General features: G+C 34.6%; 1 protein-coding gene across 1 annotated transcript in view; it reads right to left on the bottom strand.

The window, feature by feature from the left end:
- Positions 1–3,677: 3,677 nt before the first annotated feature.
- FBXL5 (F-box and leucine rich repeat protein 5) overlaps positions 3,678–17,463 on the bottom strand; it is a 50,698-nt gene continuing 36,912 nt past the window's right edge. Inside the window, 3 exon segments of the mRNA XM_032633126.1 lie at positions 3,678–4,416; positions 4,419–4,474; positions 11,492–11,640. Of these exon segments, the coding sequence (XP_032489017.1) occupies positions 4,396–4,416; positions 4,419–4,474; positions 11,492–11,640 (226 nt within the window). The 3' untranslated portion in view covers positions 3,678–4,395.

Genomic DNA, 17,463 nt, shown 5'->3' on the forward strand with positions numbered 1-17,463 from the left:
CTAGGGATGCAAGGATGATCCAATATCTGCAAATCAATGAACGTGATAACCTTAAGAAACTCAATAATAAAAATCATATGATCACCTCAAGAGATGCAGAAAAAGTTTTTGACAAAATTCAATATCCATTTAAGGTGGGTATAGCATGGAAAACTATAAGACACTGATGAAAGAAATTGAAGAAAACACAAATAGAAAGGTATACCACACTCATGAATTGGAGGAATTAATATTGTTAAAACAACCATACTACATTCAATGCTATCTCTCTCTGTCAAAATACCAATAGCATGTCACAAAATTAAACAAATAATCCTAAATTTGAATGGAAACACAAAAGACCTTGAACAGCCAAAACAATCATGAGAAAGAACAACAAAGCTGGATGTATCAGGCTTCCTGACTTCAAACCATACTACAAAACTACAGTAATCAAAACAGTATGGTGCTGGCATAAAAAACACACAGAGATCAATGGAACAGAATAGAATCCAGAAGTAAATCCACACTTATATGATCAATTAATCTATGACAAAGGACGCAAGAATATAAATGGGAAAAAGACATCCTCTTCAATAAACAGTATTGGGAAAACTGGAGAGCTACATTAAAAAAGAATCAAACTGGACTACTTTCTCACAACAAATACAAAAATAAACTTAAAATGGATTAAAGACTTAAATGTAAGGACCCGAAACCATAAAACTCCCAGAAGAAAACACAGGCAGTATGCTCTTTGACACTGGTCTTACCAATAGCTTGGATATGTCTCCTCAGGCAAGGTCAATAAAAGCAAAAATAAGCAAATGGGGCTACATCAAACTAAAGAGCTTTTGCATGCAAAAAAACAAAAAGAACTCTCAACAAAACAAAAAGGCAGCCTACTGAATGGGAGAAGATACTTGCAAATGATATATCTGACAAAGGGTTAATATCCAAAATATACAAAAAACTCATACAACTTGACATCAAAAAAACAAACACCAGGTTAAAAAAATGGGGCAGCAGACCTGAATAGACATTTTTCCAAAGAAGACATACCGATGGCCAACAGACACATAAAAATATGCTCAACATCATTAAGTACCAGGGAAATGCAAATCAAACCCACAATGAGATACCACCTCACACCTGTCAGAATGGCTGCCAACAAAAAAGACAACAAATAACAAGTGTCGGTAAAGATGTGGAGAAAAGTGAACCCTCATGCACTACTGGTGGGATTGCAAATTGGTGCAGCCCCTATGGAGAACAGTATGGAGAATCCTCAAAAAATTAAAAATAGAAATGTCAGCAATTTCACTTCTGAGTATTTATCCAAAGAAAACAAAAACACTAATTCAAAAAGTTATATGCACTCCAGTATTCACTGCTGCATTATTTATATTATTATAAATAATATAAATTTTAATATAAATGTAATTACTATTAATTTTATAATTATAAAATTAGCAATACTTGTTTATATTTATAATCTATTATTAATTATATAATTGTTATATTGATTATATAATTATACATAATTTAATAATGTTATAATTTTTTGCATTATAATAGCCACAAGGTGGAAGCAACCTGAGAGTCCATGGAAAGATAAATGGATAAAGTACATACATACATATATATATATATATATATATATATATATATATATACACACACACACGTAGTATGTATTACTCAGGCCATTAAAAAAGAATCTTGCCACTTGAGACAACATGGATGGATCTAGAGGATACTAAGTAAAATAAGTCAGACAGAGAAAGACAAATATGACATGATTTTACTTATATGTGGAATCTAAAAAACAAAACAAAAAGTCTCATAGATACAGAAAACAAACCAGTGGTTGCAAGAAGGGAGGAGGGTAGGGGAAATAGGTGAAGGAGATTAAGAGGTCCTGTTATATAAGTCATGGGGATGTAATATACAGCATAAGGAATATGGTCAATAATACAGTAATAACTTTATATAAGTTGAGATGGTTACCAGACTTACCACAGTGATCATTTCATAATGTATGCAAGTGTCAGGTCATTACGCAGTACACTTAAAACTAACATAATATTGTACATCAACTATATTTCAATGAAAAATAAATTTAGAAGAAATTTTAAAGCATTAACTATCCTTAATAATGGAACAGCAGTAATATTTAAAAATTAAATGCAGATTATGCCATCTCCCCATGAAAATGGGTGGGGGTAGTGGGGGTGGGTAGAAAAAACAGTGAGTTTCCACATGCAATGTGCTCACATGTTGAAGTCAGTTTGGTTCAAGACTGCCACAGTTCCTATTTAATGGTTTCTAACATCAAGTGGCACAGTACAAGGCAAAAAGGGGGCACCTCCATTACCTGGAACCCCTGGGAAATTAGCTGCTCAAATTAATTAATTTATGAAGAATAACATTTAAGCCAAGTCCCAAAATATCATTTAATAATGATTTTTTCCATTAAGTATTATCAAAAATTTTACTCCCCAAATATTACACTGTTTTCTGATTACATGGGTATAAGCTTGAGTACTCCCTTGATGACTTGGGACCTGGTTATAGATAACTAATTTTACCATGCAGTTGGATGGGAGTCACTCCAGAAGACTTATTTTAGTTTGTTTTCTTGAAATAGTCCCTGATGTCAACTTTTCAAATAAACTTTATTAATCACTTAAGGAAATAAAAGTACAGTAATGACACAACAGTCAACATACAAAATAAAACTTCTGACCCTGTAACGGTTCACTAAACTCAGATTTCCTCTCAAGTTCTCTAAGGGAATCCAGAACGTTTTTTCCTTTGTGCTTAGGCCAGACTTTTAAAGGAGGCAGCTAGGCGCAGTAGTGCCACAAGAGGCATGAGGACTTAAGCTAAGAGACACAAACTTAAAGGGTAAGATGGTCTGCTTCTACAGTTGCCCTAATCCTCCATACAAGAAACTTGAGGGGTTCCATCTTATATTTCACAAATGTTAACAGCAGTGGAATCAAAATGAGGAAACTTAGAGAAAAGTGAAATTTCAGAGTCATTAGATGTCCTTCCTTAGAGGTGATCTTCTCACAGTATTCTGTGAGAATACTGTGGTATTCTCACAGTATTTAGTTCAAATGTTAGTTAAATTTAAAAGCAGAGTGACTTCTCATTTATTTTCTCGTCAAATGTTTCTTCCTTCATCTTTAGACAACTCTGTGTAAAATAGTTTTCTCTTAGCCTGAACTGAAATCTATCTATAGTTTATATCTTTCCTGCTCTTCATCTTCCTCAATAAAACAAACAAACAAAAAATACCTGGGACCACAAAGAACATAATTGCAAGATTACCTCCTCTTCCACAGCCTTACAGATATTTATAAAAATAGATGGCATGCTGCTGACTATTCTCTTCTTTGTGACATAAATTATACATAGCATGACATAAAATTGACTCAATATGTGCCTTTCTGAATAACAGGTCTCCATTACAATTATTATTTCAAACAGCAATGAAGATAAGCTTACAAATTCAAATTCTGACGACTGCACAATAAATTTCAAAAAGACAATCCAGCTGTCTAAAACTATTCATTTGTCAGAGTCATGATTTCAAGGGAGTTCAAAAGACCTATTTAGTCCCATTTCACAGTAAAGTAACCCTGGATTGAGATTTACAACAAAATCAAAACACAAAAGAAATTACTTGGTAAAGTCCTCAAAGTAGATTTTATTTATACATTTCTTCAAATGACTGTGGAACTTTTAAAAACCCCTCCCCCAAATGTGACAATTTACGGACAGTGGTGGGAACCAGGGGTCTTTGAAGAAAGCGAATACAAAGACACTGGTGCTGTGCCAGCTCCCTGAGCTAACACCAAGAAGCCAATTTATTTTATAATCTTAAAGAATCTTATATGTGGATATGTTTGAATTGGCCCTCTGAGAATTGTTCAAATAAAGGAAATATTATGGAAAGGAGACTGGTTTCCAAACTGTGCAGTCTCTGAAAATAAAACTTCAAAAATGTATGTCTGAAAAGATCTGCAAGGCTTGGTACAGTGTTTATCTATGAAGAGAACCAATAACCCATTGACTTCAAAACTCAAAATAATCTAAAAAATACTTTAAATGGCATGGCATTAGTGACATTTTCTTCAAAATATTTAGTTTAAAAGAAATCTGATAAAATTGTTCTCACCCTGTGAAAAAGACCTAATCCCTTTCTAAAACAAAAATAGGATTTGCAAGAGAAACAACACTGTACATTCACTGGTAAATTAAGATTCCGGAGGCTGTAAGAAATGGGGCCAAAACAAGTCACACTCAAAAAGGGATTGATTAACACAAGAAATGTGGCTATAAGTAAAGTGCATGAAAGGAAGCCTGCTCAGCTAAATGAAGTAGACAAAGGTCAGAAGTCAAGGGTCATTCGCCAGAGCGGCAGGCGAGGCTCGAAAACCACACTGCAAATTCTGGCATCCACTGGCGGTGTCAGCATGAGGACCTGTATGAAAACAGAAAAAGTGTGAAAGGAGGCATTTCTTATCACACAAAAATAATCTTGCTAATGAAAGAAGTAAAACACTTATTTTTTTTAACTAGTAATAGCATTTGTAACAGAGAAGTAAAATCCCACAATGAGTGTATAGAAAAATTATTCAGCACAAAAAATCCGCCACAGCAGTTTGACTAACTAATATAGGTAAATGAAAAAGAAGAATGAAAAGAAGTAAGTTTTTTTGGCAACAATCTTACAAAATAAAAAAATCCAAGAAGAAAAGAGATAACCCACAGAACAAGACTGCCAGGATAACTTCACAATGGATCTCTTGTATCATGAACATCTTTCCTAGAAATATAATTAAGGCAAAAACAACCTTATCTATAATAGATAAGCTAAAAAATCCAGTATTGAGCAATTATAATAAATATTACATTCAAAATTTTTGTTAAAAATAAACTACGTAGATATAGCCTTAACATATTTGCCATATTGTTATTTAACATCTGTACCCAAAATAAGTCATGTGATAGGGTTAGGTGAAATTATCTTCCAGAATCAAATATGTAATGAATGAATAATTAAAAACATATCTAAGACATAATAAAAATTATGATCCAATTACAAAGAAAAGTAATAATACATTGTGGAATAACTGGACATTTTATTCCAATCACATTATGCTACCCAGACACTAGATTAAAAGATCCATTAGGGAACAAAGCTGAGAATTAGAAAGTATCAAAGAGATATCATGGCGCATATTCAAATGTCAAGTACTCTGAATGAATCACAGTTTTCATAAAGGCGAGCAAATGTGGAAAAAGACATTTTAACTATATTGAAGCCTTTCAGTATGTCTGCACCATGAACAAAGTTAATTAGTTCTTTCATCAATTAGAACCAAAATACTTGCATTTTTGATACGTAAGGACCACAAAAGTACATGAAATATATTTTTATTATAGAAAATAATATTTATTTTATCAAATGGATTATAATTGAAAAATCACTGGAATGATATCAAGACTTTAACTTAGAAAAATATATTAAATTAGCTTTCTTTGTCTTTTGAAGTAGCAATCCATTGCAAAAGAAGGCAATTATGCTAATACCAACGTAAGAAAATAACTACTTGCAAATAAACACAGAGAACACACTTATTTACCAGAATTTAACTTTGTTTTGTATTCCTGTAATGGCAATATACAAAATACAAAGGACTAATTTCTTAGGATATACAATCAGTGAAGTATAGCATTCATGTATTTCACTAATGGAAATAATGTATCTTTAAGTAAGAAAAGAAACTAATGAACTTTACAAGCATAGTGGAACTGCAATAGCTTATGATTTCATTTATTTTCAAATACTTATGCTTAACTTTTAAAGTAATATAATGCCTGGGATACGGGGAGCAGGTATGGGAATGGGCAATAGTATATGAAAAAAGACTGACCACAGGTTTATAACTGCTGAAGCCAATGATCCATAAATCTTCTTTATATTATTATGTTTATATATTTAAAATGTTCTATAATAAAAGTTTAAAGTCATTTCAAATATAAAATTGAATTACCACAAGCTTATTTTTTATTTAATCAAAATTAAAATCTATTCTATTTTGAAAATGAAAAGTTAAATGTGTCAAATACTTAAAATTCATGAAGTAGCATTTTTGTTAAGACTATTTTCTCTTAAGACACAATGCTAGTCATCTTAATCAAAGAGTCAAAATGAAATTTCTTAGTACATTAGAGCCTTTCTCCAAGAGCCAATCTCCTACCTCACTATCATTGCCCTGCCCTGACACAGTCCCTGTGATGAAATGCTTAAACTGGTGGTTTTTGCAAAAACATATCTATCATTTTCTCAGTATATAATTCTATTCTAACTTTTTTGAAAGGGAGAAATATAAGGAAAGAGACATGGAGACTTTGGTACAATATTCCAAACTGAAACTCCCGACAATACTTCAAAATGTCTATAGTCCTATTTTTAAAAGCACAGAAAGGTAAGGAAGAAATTTTATACTGCAATCACGGGCCTAGGGAAAAATCATAAGTGATGGCTGAAAGCAATCAAAGTAAAGTATGCTACTGGTTTTCAAGAGAGAAAATTAAATGGGAGCCTCAAAGGAGCCAATTGGATCAAGGAATCTAATCAAAAGATTCATATTTTTCCAAACACAGGCATACTTCATTTAATTGTGCTTCACTTTATTGCACTTTGCAGATACTGCATTTTTTACAAACTAAAGGTGTGTGGCAACCTTGCACTGAGCAAGTCTATTGGCACCATTTTTCCAACAACATCTGCTCACTTCTTGTCTCCCTGGCACATTTTGGTAATTCTCACAATATTTCAAGCTTTTTCATTATTATTATATTTGTTATGGTCATCTGTGATCAGTGATCTTTGATGTTACTATGTCTCACTGAAGGCTCAGATGATGGTTAAAACTTTTTAGCAAAAAAGTATTTTTAAATTAAAGTATGTACGTTGCTTTTTTTAGACAATGCTTTTGCACTTAATAGACTACAGTACAGTGCAAACATAACTTTTCTATACAGTGGGAAACCAAAATATTCACGTCTCACTTTATTGCAATATTCACTTTATTATGGTGGTCTGGAACCAAACTCACAATATCTCCGAGGTGTGCCTGTACCACACAGTTTTTCACCAACCTCCCCCAAAAAAGAGGCTCAGGATCCTCAGTCTCCACTCTGGTGACCTGAGTCACTTTTTGCTCTCAAAGTCTAAGGGATGGAAGTGGGGATAATATGGGAAGAAAAACGTAGGGATAAAAATATGTGTCCTATATTAGGTAGAAAGTAACCCTATCCTGATATCTGTCAGCATCTCCTTATTCATCACAAAACAAAGTTCACGCTCATATTGCTATAAAATGTGCTCCCTTTCTCAGATACACACCAGAATATCTTAGTTTCAATGGAAATCTAAGGGCATAAATTGTACTTAACCAACAACTGTAATACTAACAACCTCAAAACTACAATCCCATCATAAGGTGAATGACATTCCAGGTGACTGATCCTAAAAATCCATGAAAGTGGTATCATCCATGAATGGGTTTTATTTTGTTGAAGGCCTAGGGCAAAGCAAAAGTGAAGACAACCGCTGTTTGTAAGTTAGTTTCATACTGTAGAAAACAGGGGAGAAAGCAATTGCCAAAGCATGGAAATCATAAGCAATGTTAACAGTTAAGACCCTTAAGCATCACAGAAGGACTATTTAGAAAAGGGAATAAATGGACAACAGAATAAACAGGCAACAGAAAAAGTGAGGTAGAATTGGAAAGAAACATGACTAAGATATGTTGGGTTGCCAAGTATCTCAAGTAGACAGCTGTGCTTCCACAGACACGGAATTTCAAAGGTAAACATTTGACTTATCACCAGTAAATGTCAATCTTGATATAAGATAATAAACCCAATGGTTATAACAGATGAGGGCTAAATTACGGTAAAGCATAATAAAACAGAAAAATAATATTTGCATAATCATTAAATAAAATCTTTAAATGCATGGTAAAAATAAATTTTGTAAGAGAGCATTTTTTAAAATATTAGTTAAGAAGAGCTATAATGGTAGCTATTGTTATTTTCCCAAATTTTTATTACTGAATTGTTTGTTTTTCCTAGATTTTAAGCATATTACTTATGCTGTATATCTGCACTTACCTTCACTTACCTTTAATTCCTCTTTAACTTAAATTAGAAACATAAGAGAGCAAATCATCTGAAACTGTGTCACCTACTATGATCTAATCTATCTTAATTCATAAATTAAACATACATTGAAATGCAAATCAGTACAACAAGTTTATTTGCTATCATTGTTCAAATGTTCTTCAGAGCTCTAAAACTAGGCAATTCCATCTAACACTTCTTAAATGACAAGGAATTTTTTAAATGTTATGGCTAAGAAGCCTTTTTTTATACTTAAATCTTAACTTTTTTATCAATCAAATAACAAATTTAAATGTCATGAAAGAATCATTAAGAATAAAAATGGCATTTTATGTTAATGCTTAGTATAGTGTCTTGCTCACAGCAGACACTGTTTGAATATCTGATTACTAATTTATCTTCTCCAAAATCTCTGCTAATGCTTAGGAAATAGAAAATTTTGTTTTACTTAGCACTTTTTAGTTAATGAGTATTATTTATCAGCATTTACTTCTTTTAGTTAGCAACCTGGTAGTTAACTATGTAAACTCTCTTTTGACAAAATACATTTTTAGTTAAGTGTTACTCTCAAATATTAAAATATAATGTGTCACCTAAATATGCTCCCTATTAGTTTAAGAACATGTATAAAAATATTGACTACTTTCAGAAATAATAAAAATAATAATAAAAAGGGTGCTAAATATTTATAGTCACTAAGTATTTGTACAAGTTGAATTATAATAAAAGATATTGGATGAATCCTGTGTCATCTTGCAAAACTGGATACAATGCAACTTTATTCTAACACTTTCTAGTGTCCATATGGCCTTTTAAGGAAAAGATTGTATCAGGGCACTGCTTTATGAGCAACTGGCTGGAACTCTGGAACATAAGTTCACATGACAAGTCACCCTGTAAACTATAAAGGATTTCCATTTCCCCCAAATCATGCTTTAAGAAGCTGTAAAAGGAGACTTGGTATTGGATTATACAAGCACGGTCAATTTCCTTTCAAACATTTTAAAGTCAGATATATTCATTAAAATTCATTTATTGAAAACTACCACTCATTTATCAAAAAAAACTTAACGTTCAACAAAAAGAATGTAGCAGCTCCTTTGGAACACTTTAATATTTATATATTCAGAACCAGTCAAGATGAAAGGAATTCTAACATACTAACAAAGTGCAAAAAGTTTTTAAGTATTTAACTTTATCCCAACACCTAAATTATTTCAAGAAGTTTTTTTTTAAAAAGACACACACACACAAAAGTAGTAGGCAGATCATAAAAATGAAGTGAAACCCAATCCCCCCACCAATCCAATAACATCTATATACCCCAAAATAAGTATAACAAATTAGGTTCTGAGATTTATTCCCACCAGCATAACCTATGCTGAAATCAGTGTAGACAGTTCAAATGCAACCTACCAATAAGGTGTTTTTCTTACAAAAAATAATTGCTTACTGACTACTTTTCATAATATGTCCTATAAGCCTTAGTAAGTACAACAGTGAACCCACAATGACATAACCGTGTATTAAAAGTATATATATATATATCTTTATTGCATCCCCAAAAGCAGCAAGTGCTGCACTGTAGCACTCACACCTTCTTTTGTACACTTAGCAGGTTGCAACTAAAATGACATTAATTTTCCCCATTCCTTCTTATACACTAAAGGCAACAGAGAGCAAAGAAATGCTTGAAGTTAGTGTTGCTATTTCAAGAACATGGGAGGTCATCTCCTGCATCACCAATGTGATTCAAGAAACAAAAGAGCTGCTATCTCCTGTCTCTTCATATACATTTTAAGAAAAATCTAATCTCTGAGAAATGGCAGATTTGCTAACTTCTCTGCCTACTGGTATGTCGTTAAAGAAGATACTATTCCTCTAGTCTTGCTGGCGTCTGTCAATTTTTCTGCCTGAGAGACTCCGTTTATCTTCCCATGATCTTAAGATGAACTGGACTCTCAAAAATAACAATACATGGGCTTCCCTGGTGGCACAGTGGTTGGGAGTCCGCCTGTTAATGCAGGGGACATGGGTTCGTGCCCCGGTCCGGGAAGATCCCACATGCCACGGAGCGGTTAGGCCCATGAGCCATGGCTGCTGAGCCTGTGCACCGGAGCCTGTGCTCCGCAACAGGAGAGGCCACAACAGTGAGAGGCCCACATACCGCAAAAAAAAAAAAAAAAACAAAAACATGATGTAAAAAGACACAGTAGAATCTGAACCATGTAAATTTTTTCCAATTATAAATACAGGAGGTTGACTTCCTTACTAATAACTGAGGAGCAGCTTTTTATGCTTCAGGACTTCAGTCTCTACCAGTGATTATCAAATGCCCAAAAGGGCACTGAACGTACTTTGAAAAAGCACATTAAACAGTCCCATTGCAGGGCAGGAATAGGCTTAAAAAATAAAACAAGGGGCTTCCCTGGTGGCACAGTGGTTGAGAGTCCGCCTGCCGATGCAGGGGACACGGGTTCGCGTCCCGGTCTGGGAAGATCCCACATGCCGCAGAGTGGCTGGGCCCGTGAGCCATGAGCCATGGCTGCTGAGCCTGCGCGTCCAGAGCCTGTGCTCTGCAAGGGGAGAGGCCACAACAGTGAGAGGCCCGCGTACCGCAAAAAAAATAAAACAAAAAAAATCAAGAAATGTTTACCTGATGGTTGTTAAAAGTAGGTTCAGGGTTCAATCTCCATAATACTATAGGAATTTTAATCACATATAAAGCACCTCAGCCTCTTCCCAATACCACACTCACCATTCTCCTCAATCTTCCAAGAGATTTATTTGGAACCAGATTCAGGGTCCCTGAGGAGTTCACATTACCGCAGTCCTCCTTCTTCTACTACATTATGAAGTTTTCTTGTCCTACAAGAAAACTAACTCTAACATCCCTAAGAATTAGGTGTATCTAGAACAGCAATACGCTGTATTGTTAATGAGTGCTCTTTCACTCTAGAGGAATTCCCAAAATTTTATAAGAATTTTAGTAATTCTATAAAAACTTGTCTCTTTAGATTGATTAAACTATTACATATTTCTAAAATCTGGCAGAATGGATAGTTGAGATATCTCTCCAAAAGAAAACTTATCTTTAGAAAGATAAGAAAACTTATCTTTAAAAAGATAAGAAAATTTATCTTTAGAAAGATAAGAAAACTTATCTTTCTGACTAAACCTGAAAGTAAAAATGTTTGGTAATTAGAAATCTAGAAAACAAAATAGAAACCCTAAGAATTTTCAGAACTGTTAAAATTTTTTAAATCAACTCCTCCAAAATTATCCCATTGTTAAAAGGCATTACCGTTAATGTTGTCACAGTAGTAAAAGTATTCATCATTTAGAGAAGGACATGCTGAAACCAAATCCTGCAGGCCTGCACCAGTTACAGTAAGACAACCAGAGAGATTAAGGTGCTCCAAATAAGGTAGCCCTCCTCCCAGAGTCAAAACCCTGTAAGAGAAGCAATTCAACAATTAGAATATATTAACAATTAAAATGTATTGTAAAATCTATGAAAACTTATGTATTCCTATGGCCCAATGGACTATTAACAGACCTTTCAATCTGGTAATGAAAAATTAAAGTATCTCTATAAAACATGACAACTAACTTCATCCTTAGGCAGGATACATTTAACAGAGACATTTCTGAAGACATTCAATAAACAAGTCTATGAAATGTTCTTTATAAGAACATAACAGTAACTCAATTCTTACAGGAAGGAAGTAATGAATCCTGGAATTGTCATCTTCACTCTCCTACTAAACTAAGTAAAAATTATCAAGAAAATTACTAAACAGTTTGGCAGTTCCTCAAGGAGTTAAAGAATCAGCATATACCCAAGAGAAGTGAAAACATATGTTCACAGAAAAACTTGCAAACAAATGTTCACAGCAGCAGTATTCATAATATCCAAAAAGTGGAAACAATCCAAATGTCCACTAATCAATGAGTGGATAAACAAAATTTAGTATAAATATCATGTAGCCATAAAGAACTGATACATGCCACAGCATGCATGAACCTTGAAAATACTGTGCTAAGTGAAAAAAATCATACACAAAAGACCACATACTATGTAATTCCACTTATATGAAATGTCTAAAATAAGCAGAATAGACAGACAAAGTAAATTAGTGGCTACCAGGGGCTGGGGGCAAAGAGGAATGAAGAATGACTGCTAATGAGTAAATGGTTTCTTTTTGGTTTAATGAAAATGTTTCTAATTTGATAGTGGTAATGGTTGCCAACCTTATAAGTATACTAAAACCACTGATTTGTACCCTTTAAAAGAATGAATTTAATGTGAATTTCATTTCAGTAAAAATGAAAACATTGCTTTTCATGGCATACCCTAGAAGAATTTTAAAAAACAATTTACATAAAAAGAATAAAATGAGAAATTGACTGAAATGACAATGGCAGAGCTGAAAAATATCAAGAGCAAAACTGAGAACGTCAATTTTCTTTATAGAACAGCAAAAACTGGGAAAACTAGAGACAGTCTATCTTGACAGCACTATCCAAAAACTAGTAATACAATAAATTTAGTAAAAAAAACAAATAGCATGATTATGCAGATACATGGAAATTAGGAAGTAAAGGTAAGTAAAAATATGTAAACTACTGAGATTAGAATAAACTATGGAAATATTTATATATTCAGTGACAGGCACTGATGGACAAAGATCAGTACATACATTTTAATGTTTTGTCATTGCATGTTTACAAGAAAAACCTGGCCTATCAAAAAGAGCTTGTCAAGACCCCAATACATGTGAGAGATTTAAATGCATACTTCTCCTTATATTTTGACTGAAAAAGACTGACTTTTTCTTAAATCATAGATTCCCTGATCCATTCCTACAGTTTAAATTAGTAACAGTGGCAGTTCAGAACTTCAGTGGCTTGACTGGGCCACAGTAATTACAAATAGACATCTTTAAAGGAAGACTATTGTTTAAAGTTTATTGATTCTTTTTTTCCTATAAAGTTGAATAGCTCAGAATAAAAAATAAAACAGCTTCTAAAAAGTGGTCTAAAAGATCTCAGAAGGTATCTCAATGCAGAAACTGCTACATGTTCTAAAACTTACAAATTTTCAGTACACTGAGGACAGACTGCATGGAATGTAAAACTTTATATCACAAATACACTTGAGTAAACTGTATATGCATTCACTGAGTCCAGTGGGATATCAAACAAGACAAAAGTAAACAAGCAGTTATAATATCATATGATGAATGCTCTCCTGGGAACGTATTTAAGGGCCTTGGTGGAGGGAGGGGGACAGGGGTCACAAACGGTTTCCCTTAAAAAGTGACGTTTAAACTGGAATGGAGGCAGAAGTGAACAGAAGTTAGCCAGTAAACATTTGTTAGAGAGACAGCAAATGCAAATGTATGAAGACAGAGAAATACAGTACAGGCATACCTCAGAGATATTGCAGGTTGAGTTCCAGACCACCACAATAAAGCGAATATCACAATAAAGCAAGCCACACAATTTTTTTGGTTTTCTGGTGCATATAAAAAAGTTAGGTTTACATTATACTGTAGTCTATTAAGTATGCAATAGCAGTATGTCTAAAAAACTATATGCATACCTTAATTTAAGATACTTTATTTTATTGCTAATTGCTAAAAATACTTATTGTATCATCTGAGCCTTCAGCAGCAAGTCATAATCTTTTTGCTGGTGGAGGGTCTTGCCTCCATGTTGACGGCTGCTGACTGATCTCGAGGTGGTGGTTGAAGGCTGGGGTGGCCGTGGTGGTTTCTTAAGATAAGACAACAATGAAGTTTTTTTTGCTGCATTGACTGACTCTTCCTTCCACGAATGATTGCTCTGTAGCATTTTACCCTGCTTCTTTCAAAATTGGAGTCAATTACTTTCAAACCCTGCCACTGCTTTAACAATTAAGTTTATGTAATATTCTAAATCTTTTGTTGCCACTTCAACAGTCTTCACAGCATTTTCACCAGGAGTAGATTCCATCGGAAGAAACCACTTTCTTTGTTCATCCGTAAGAAACAACTCCTTATCCATTAAAGTTTTATCACGGATATAATTCAGTCACATTTTCATACTCTACTTTTAATTCTAGTTCTCTTGCTATTTCTAACCTGCAGTTACTTCCTCCAGTGAAGTCTTGAACCCCTCAAAGTCATTCGTGAGGGTTGTAATCAATTTCTTCTAAAATCCTGTTAATGTTGATATTTTGATATGTTCCCAAGAATCACAAATGTTCATCACATCTAGAATGGTGAATCCTTTCAAGATTTTCAATTTACTTTGCCTAGCTCAGAGGAATCACTACCTAAGGCAGCTACATAGCCTTACAAAATATATTTCTTAAATAGTAAGACTTGAAAGTTGAAATGCCTCCTGGATCAATGGGCTGCAAAATGGATGTTGTGTTAGCAGGCATGAAAACAACATTAATCTCAGGGACTTCCCTGGTGGCACAGTGGTTAAGAATCGCCTGCCAACGCAGGGAACACGGGTTCGATCCCTGGTCCGGGAAGATCCCACATGTCATGAAGCAAGTAAGCCCGTGCACCACAACTACTGAGCCTGTGCTCTAGAGCCCGCGAGCCAGCTACTGAGCCCACGTGCCCCAACTACTGAAGCCCGCACGCCTAGAGCCTATGCTCTGAGACAAGAGAAGCCACTGAAACGAAAAGCCGGCGCACTGCAACAAAGAGTAGCCCCTGCTCGCCACAACTACAGAAAGCCTGTGCACAGCAACGAAGACCCAACACAGCAAAAAATAAATAAATTTATAAAACAAACAACATCAAAAAACATTAATCTCATGGTACATCTCCATCAGAGCTCTTGGGTGAGCAGGTACATTATCTCTGAGCAGTATTTTGAAAGGAACGTTTTTTCTTCCTAAGCAGTAGGTCTCAACAGTGGGCTTAAAAAGTCAGTAAATCATGTTGTAAACAGATGTGCTGTCATCCAGGCTTTGTGGTTTCATTTACAGAGCACAAGCAGAGTAGATTTAGCATCATTCTTAAGGGCCCTAGGATTTTCAAAATGGTAAATAAGCACTGGCTTCAACGAAGCCACCAGCTGCATTAACCCCTAACAGAAGAGTCAGCCTGTCCTTTGAAGCCAGGCACTGACTTCTCCTCTGTACTCACCTTGTACTTTTATGTTATGGCTTCTTTCCTTAAATCTCATGAACCAACCTCTGCTCGCTTCCAACTTTTCTTCTGCAGCTTCCTCACCTCAGCCTTCACAGAACTGAAGAGAGTTAGGGTCTTGCTGTGAATTAGGCTTTGGCTTAAAAGAATACTGTGGCTAGTTTGATCTTCTATCCAGACCACTAAAACTTTCTCCTTATCAGCAAAAAGGCTGTTTCGCTTTCTTATCATTCATGTGTTCAATAGAGTAGCACTTTTAATTTCCTTCAAGAACTTCTCCTTTGCTTGTACAGCCTGGCTAACTGTTTGGTGCAAAAGACCTAGCTTTCAGCCTATCTTGCTTGGCTTTTGATGTGCCTTCCTCACTAAGTGTAATCATTTCTAGATTTTGATTTAAAGTGAGAGATGTGTGACTCATTTTACTTGAATACTTAGAGGCCACTGTAGGGTTATTAATTGGCCTAATTTCAATACTGTTGTGTCTCAGGAAACAGGGTGGCAGGAGAAGATGGAGAGAGATGGGGGAATAGCCAGTTGAAGCAGTCAGAACATACTCAGTATTTATCGATTAAGTTTGCCATCCTATATGGTTTGTGGCACTCCAAAACAATTACAGTAGTATCATCAGAGATCACTGATCACAGATCACCATAACAAATATAATAATAATGGAAGTTTGAAATATTGAAGAATTAAGTGTGACACAAAAACGTGAAGCAAGCAAATACCGTTAGAAAAATAGGACTGACAGACCTGCTCAATACAAGGTTGCCACAAACCTTCAATTTGTATAAGACGCAATTATCTGAAAAGCACAATAAAGCAAAGTACAATGAAACAAGGTATGCCTGTATACCTGGAGGAAACGAAAATAGCTGAGTATGGTTAAAGAAAGGATGGTTTTGTGTGTTATGTTTATGTTTACCTACTTGCTGTCTTTTTTTTGGCAGAGGTGAAGATGTGAGGAAGTAAAAGGAAGAGATTTAAAGAAGGTAACAAGATATAAACTACAGAGGCAAGCAAGGGCCAAGAATCTGAACTTTAACCAAAGGGCAATAAGACTCACTGAAACGCTTAAAGGAGTAATAACAAGTAATAAGAAATGCATACTAGAAAGATCACTCTAGTCTACTTTTTATCACCAATACCCAAGTATGTCAGGCACAGGTCTACACAGTAAAATGCAAAATACATTCTTTGCTCTCAAACAAATAAAGAAACATTTAAACAAAGTATTAATAATGCATGCAATAAGAAAAAAAGTTTTAGAAATATATACAAGTTACAGAAATAATACAGACCAGGGAGTGATTCAAAGTATTAATCTTTAAAAGATGAGAACAAAATCCAGAATTCAACAATGTATATTCACATTATCTGGTATCCAATCAAAAACTACTAAACAGGGCTTCCCTGGTGGCGCAGTGGTTGAGGGTCCGCCTGCCGATGCAGGGGACGCGGGTTCGTGCCCCGGTCTGGGAGGGTCCCACGTGCCGCGGAGCGCCTGGGCCCGTGAGCCATGGCCGCTGAGCCTGCGCGTCCGGAGCCTGTCCTCCGCAACGGGAGAGGCCACAACAGTGAGAGGCCCGCGTAACGCATAAAAAAAAAAAAAAAAAAAAAACTACTAAACACTCAAAGAATCAGAAAAAAAGAATCAATAGAAACAGACCAATAAATGATAAAGATGATGAAATTAGTAGATAATGACTAAAACAGATTTCATATTTTAAATATGCTCAAGGATTTAAAAGAAAATATGAACATAATGAAACAAAAAACATGTCTATATATTAGTTTTTTTTTATGTTTTAATATATTTACATACATTATTGATGTGCTTATATGTGTGTGTATATGTATATATCAGGGAGGATCACGAGTGTACCAAATCAAACTTCTAGAGATGAAAAATACAATATCTGAAATAAAAAATACACTGAATGAGATTAGCAGTGATTAGACATTGCAAAAATTAGTGGACTTGAAGAACAACCAGATTAACCAAAATGAAGCACCAAGAGAAAAAAGAACAAAAACAGTAAGGAAAAAAAAAGCCCTGGTGTTATGGGTTGAATTGTGTCCCCTCCCACCCCCATCAAAAAAAGATATGTTGAAGTCT

This window comes from Phocoena sinus, chromosome 5, assembly GCF_008692025.1.
Source record: "Phocoena sinus isolate mPhoSin1 chromosome 5, mPhoSin1.pri, whole genome shotgun sequence".
Lineage (NCBI taxonomy): Eukaryota > Metazoa > Chordata > Mammalia > Artiodactyla > Phocoenidae > Phocoena > Phocoena sinus.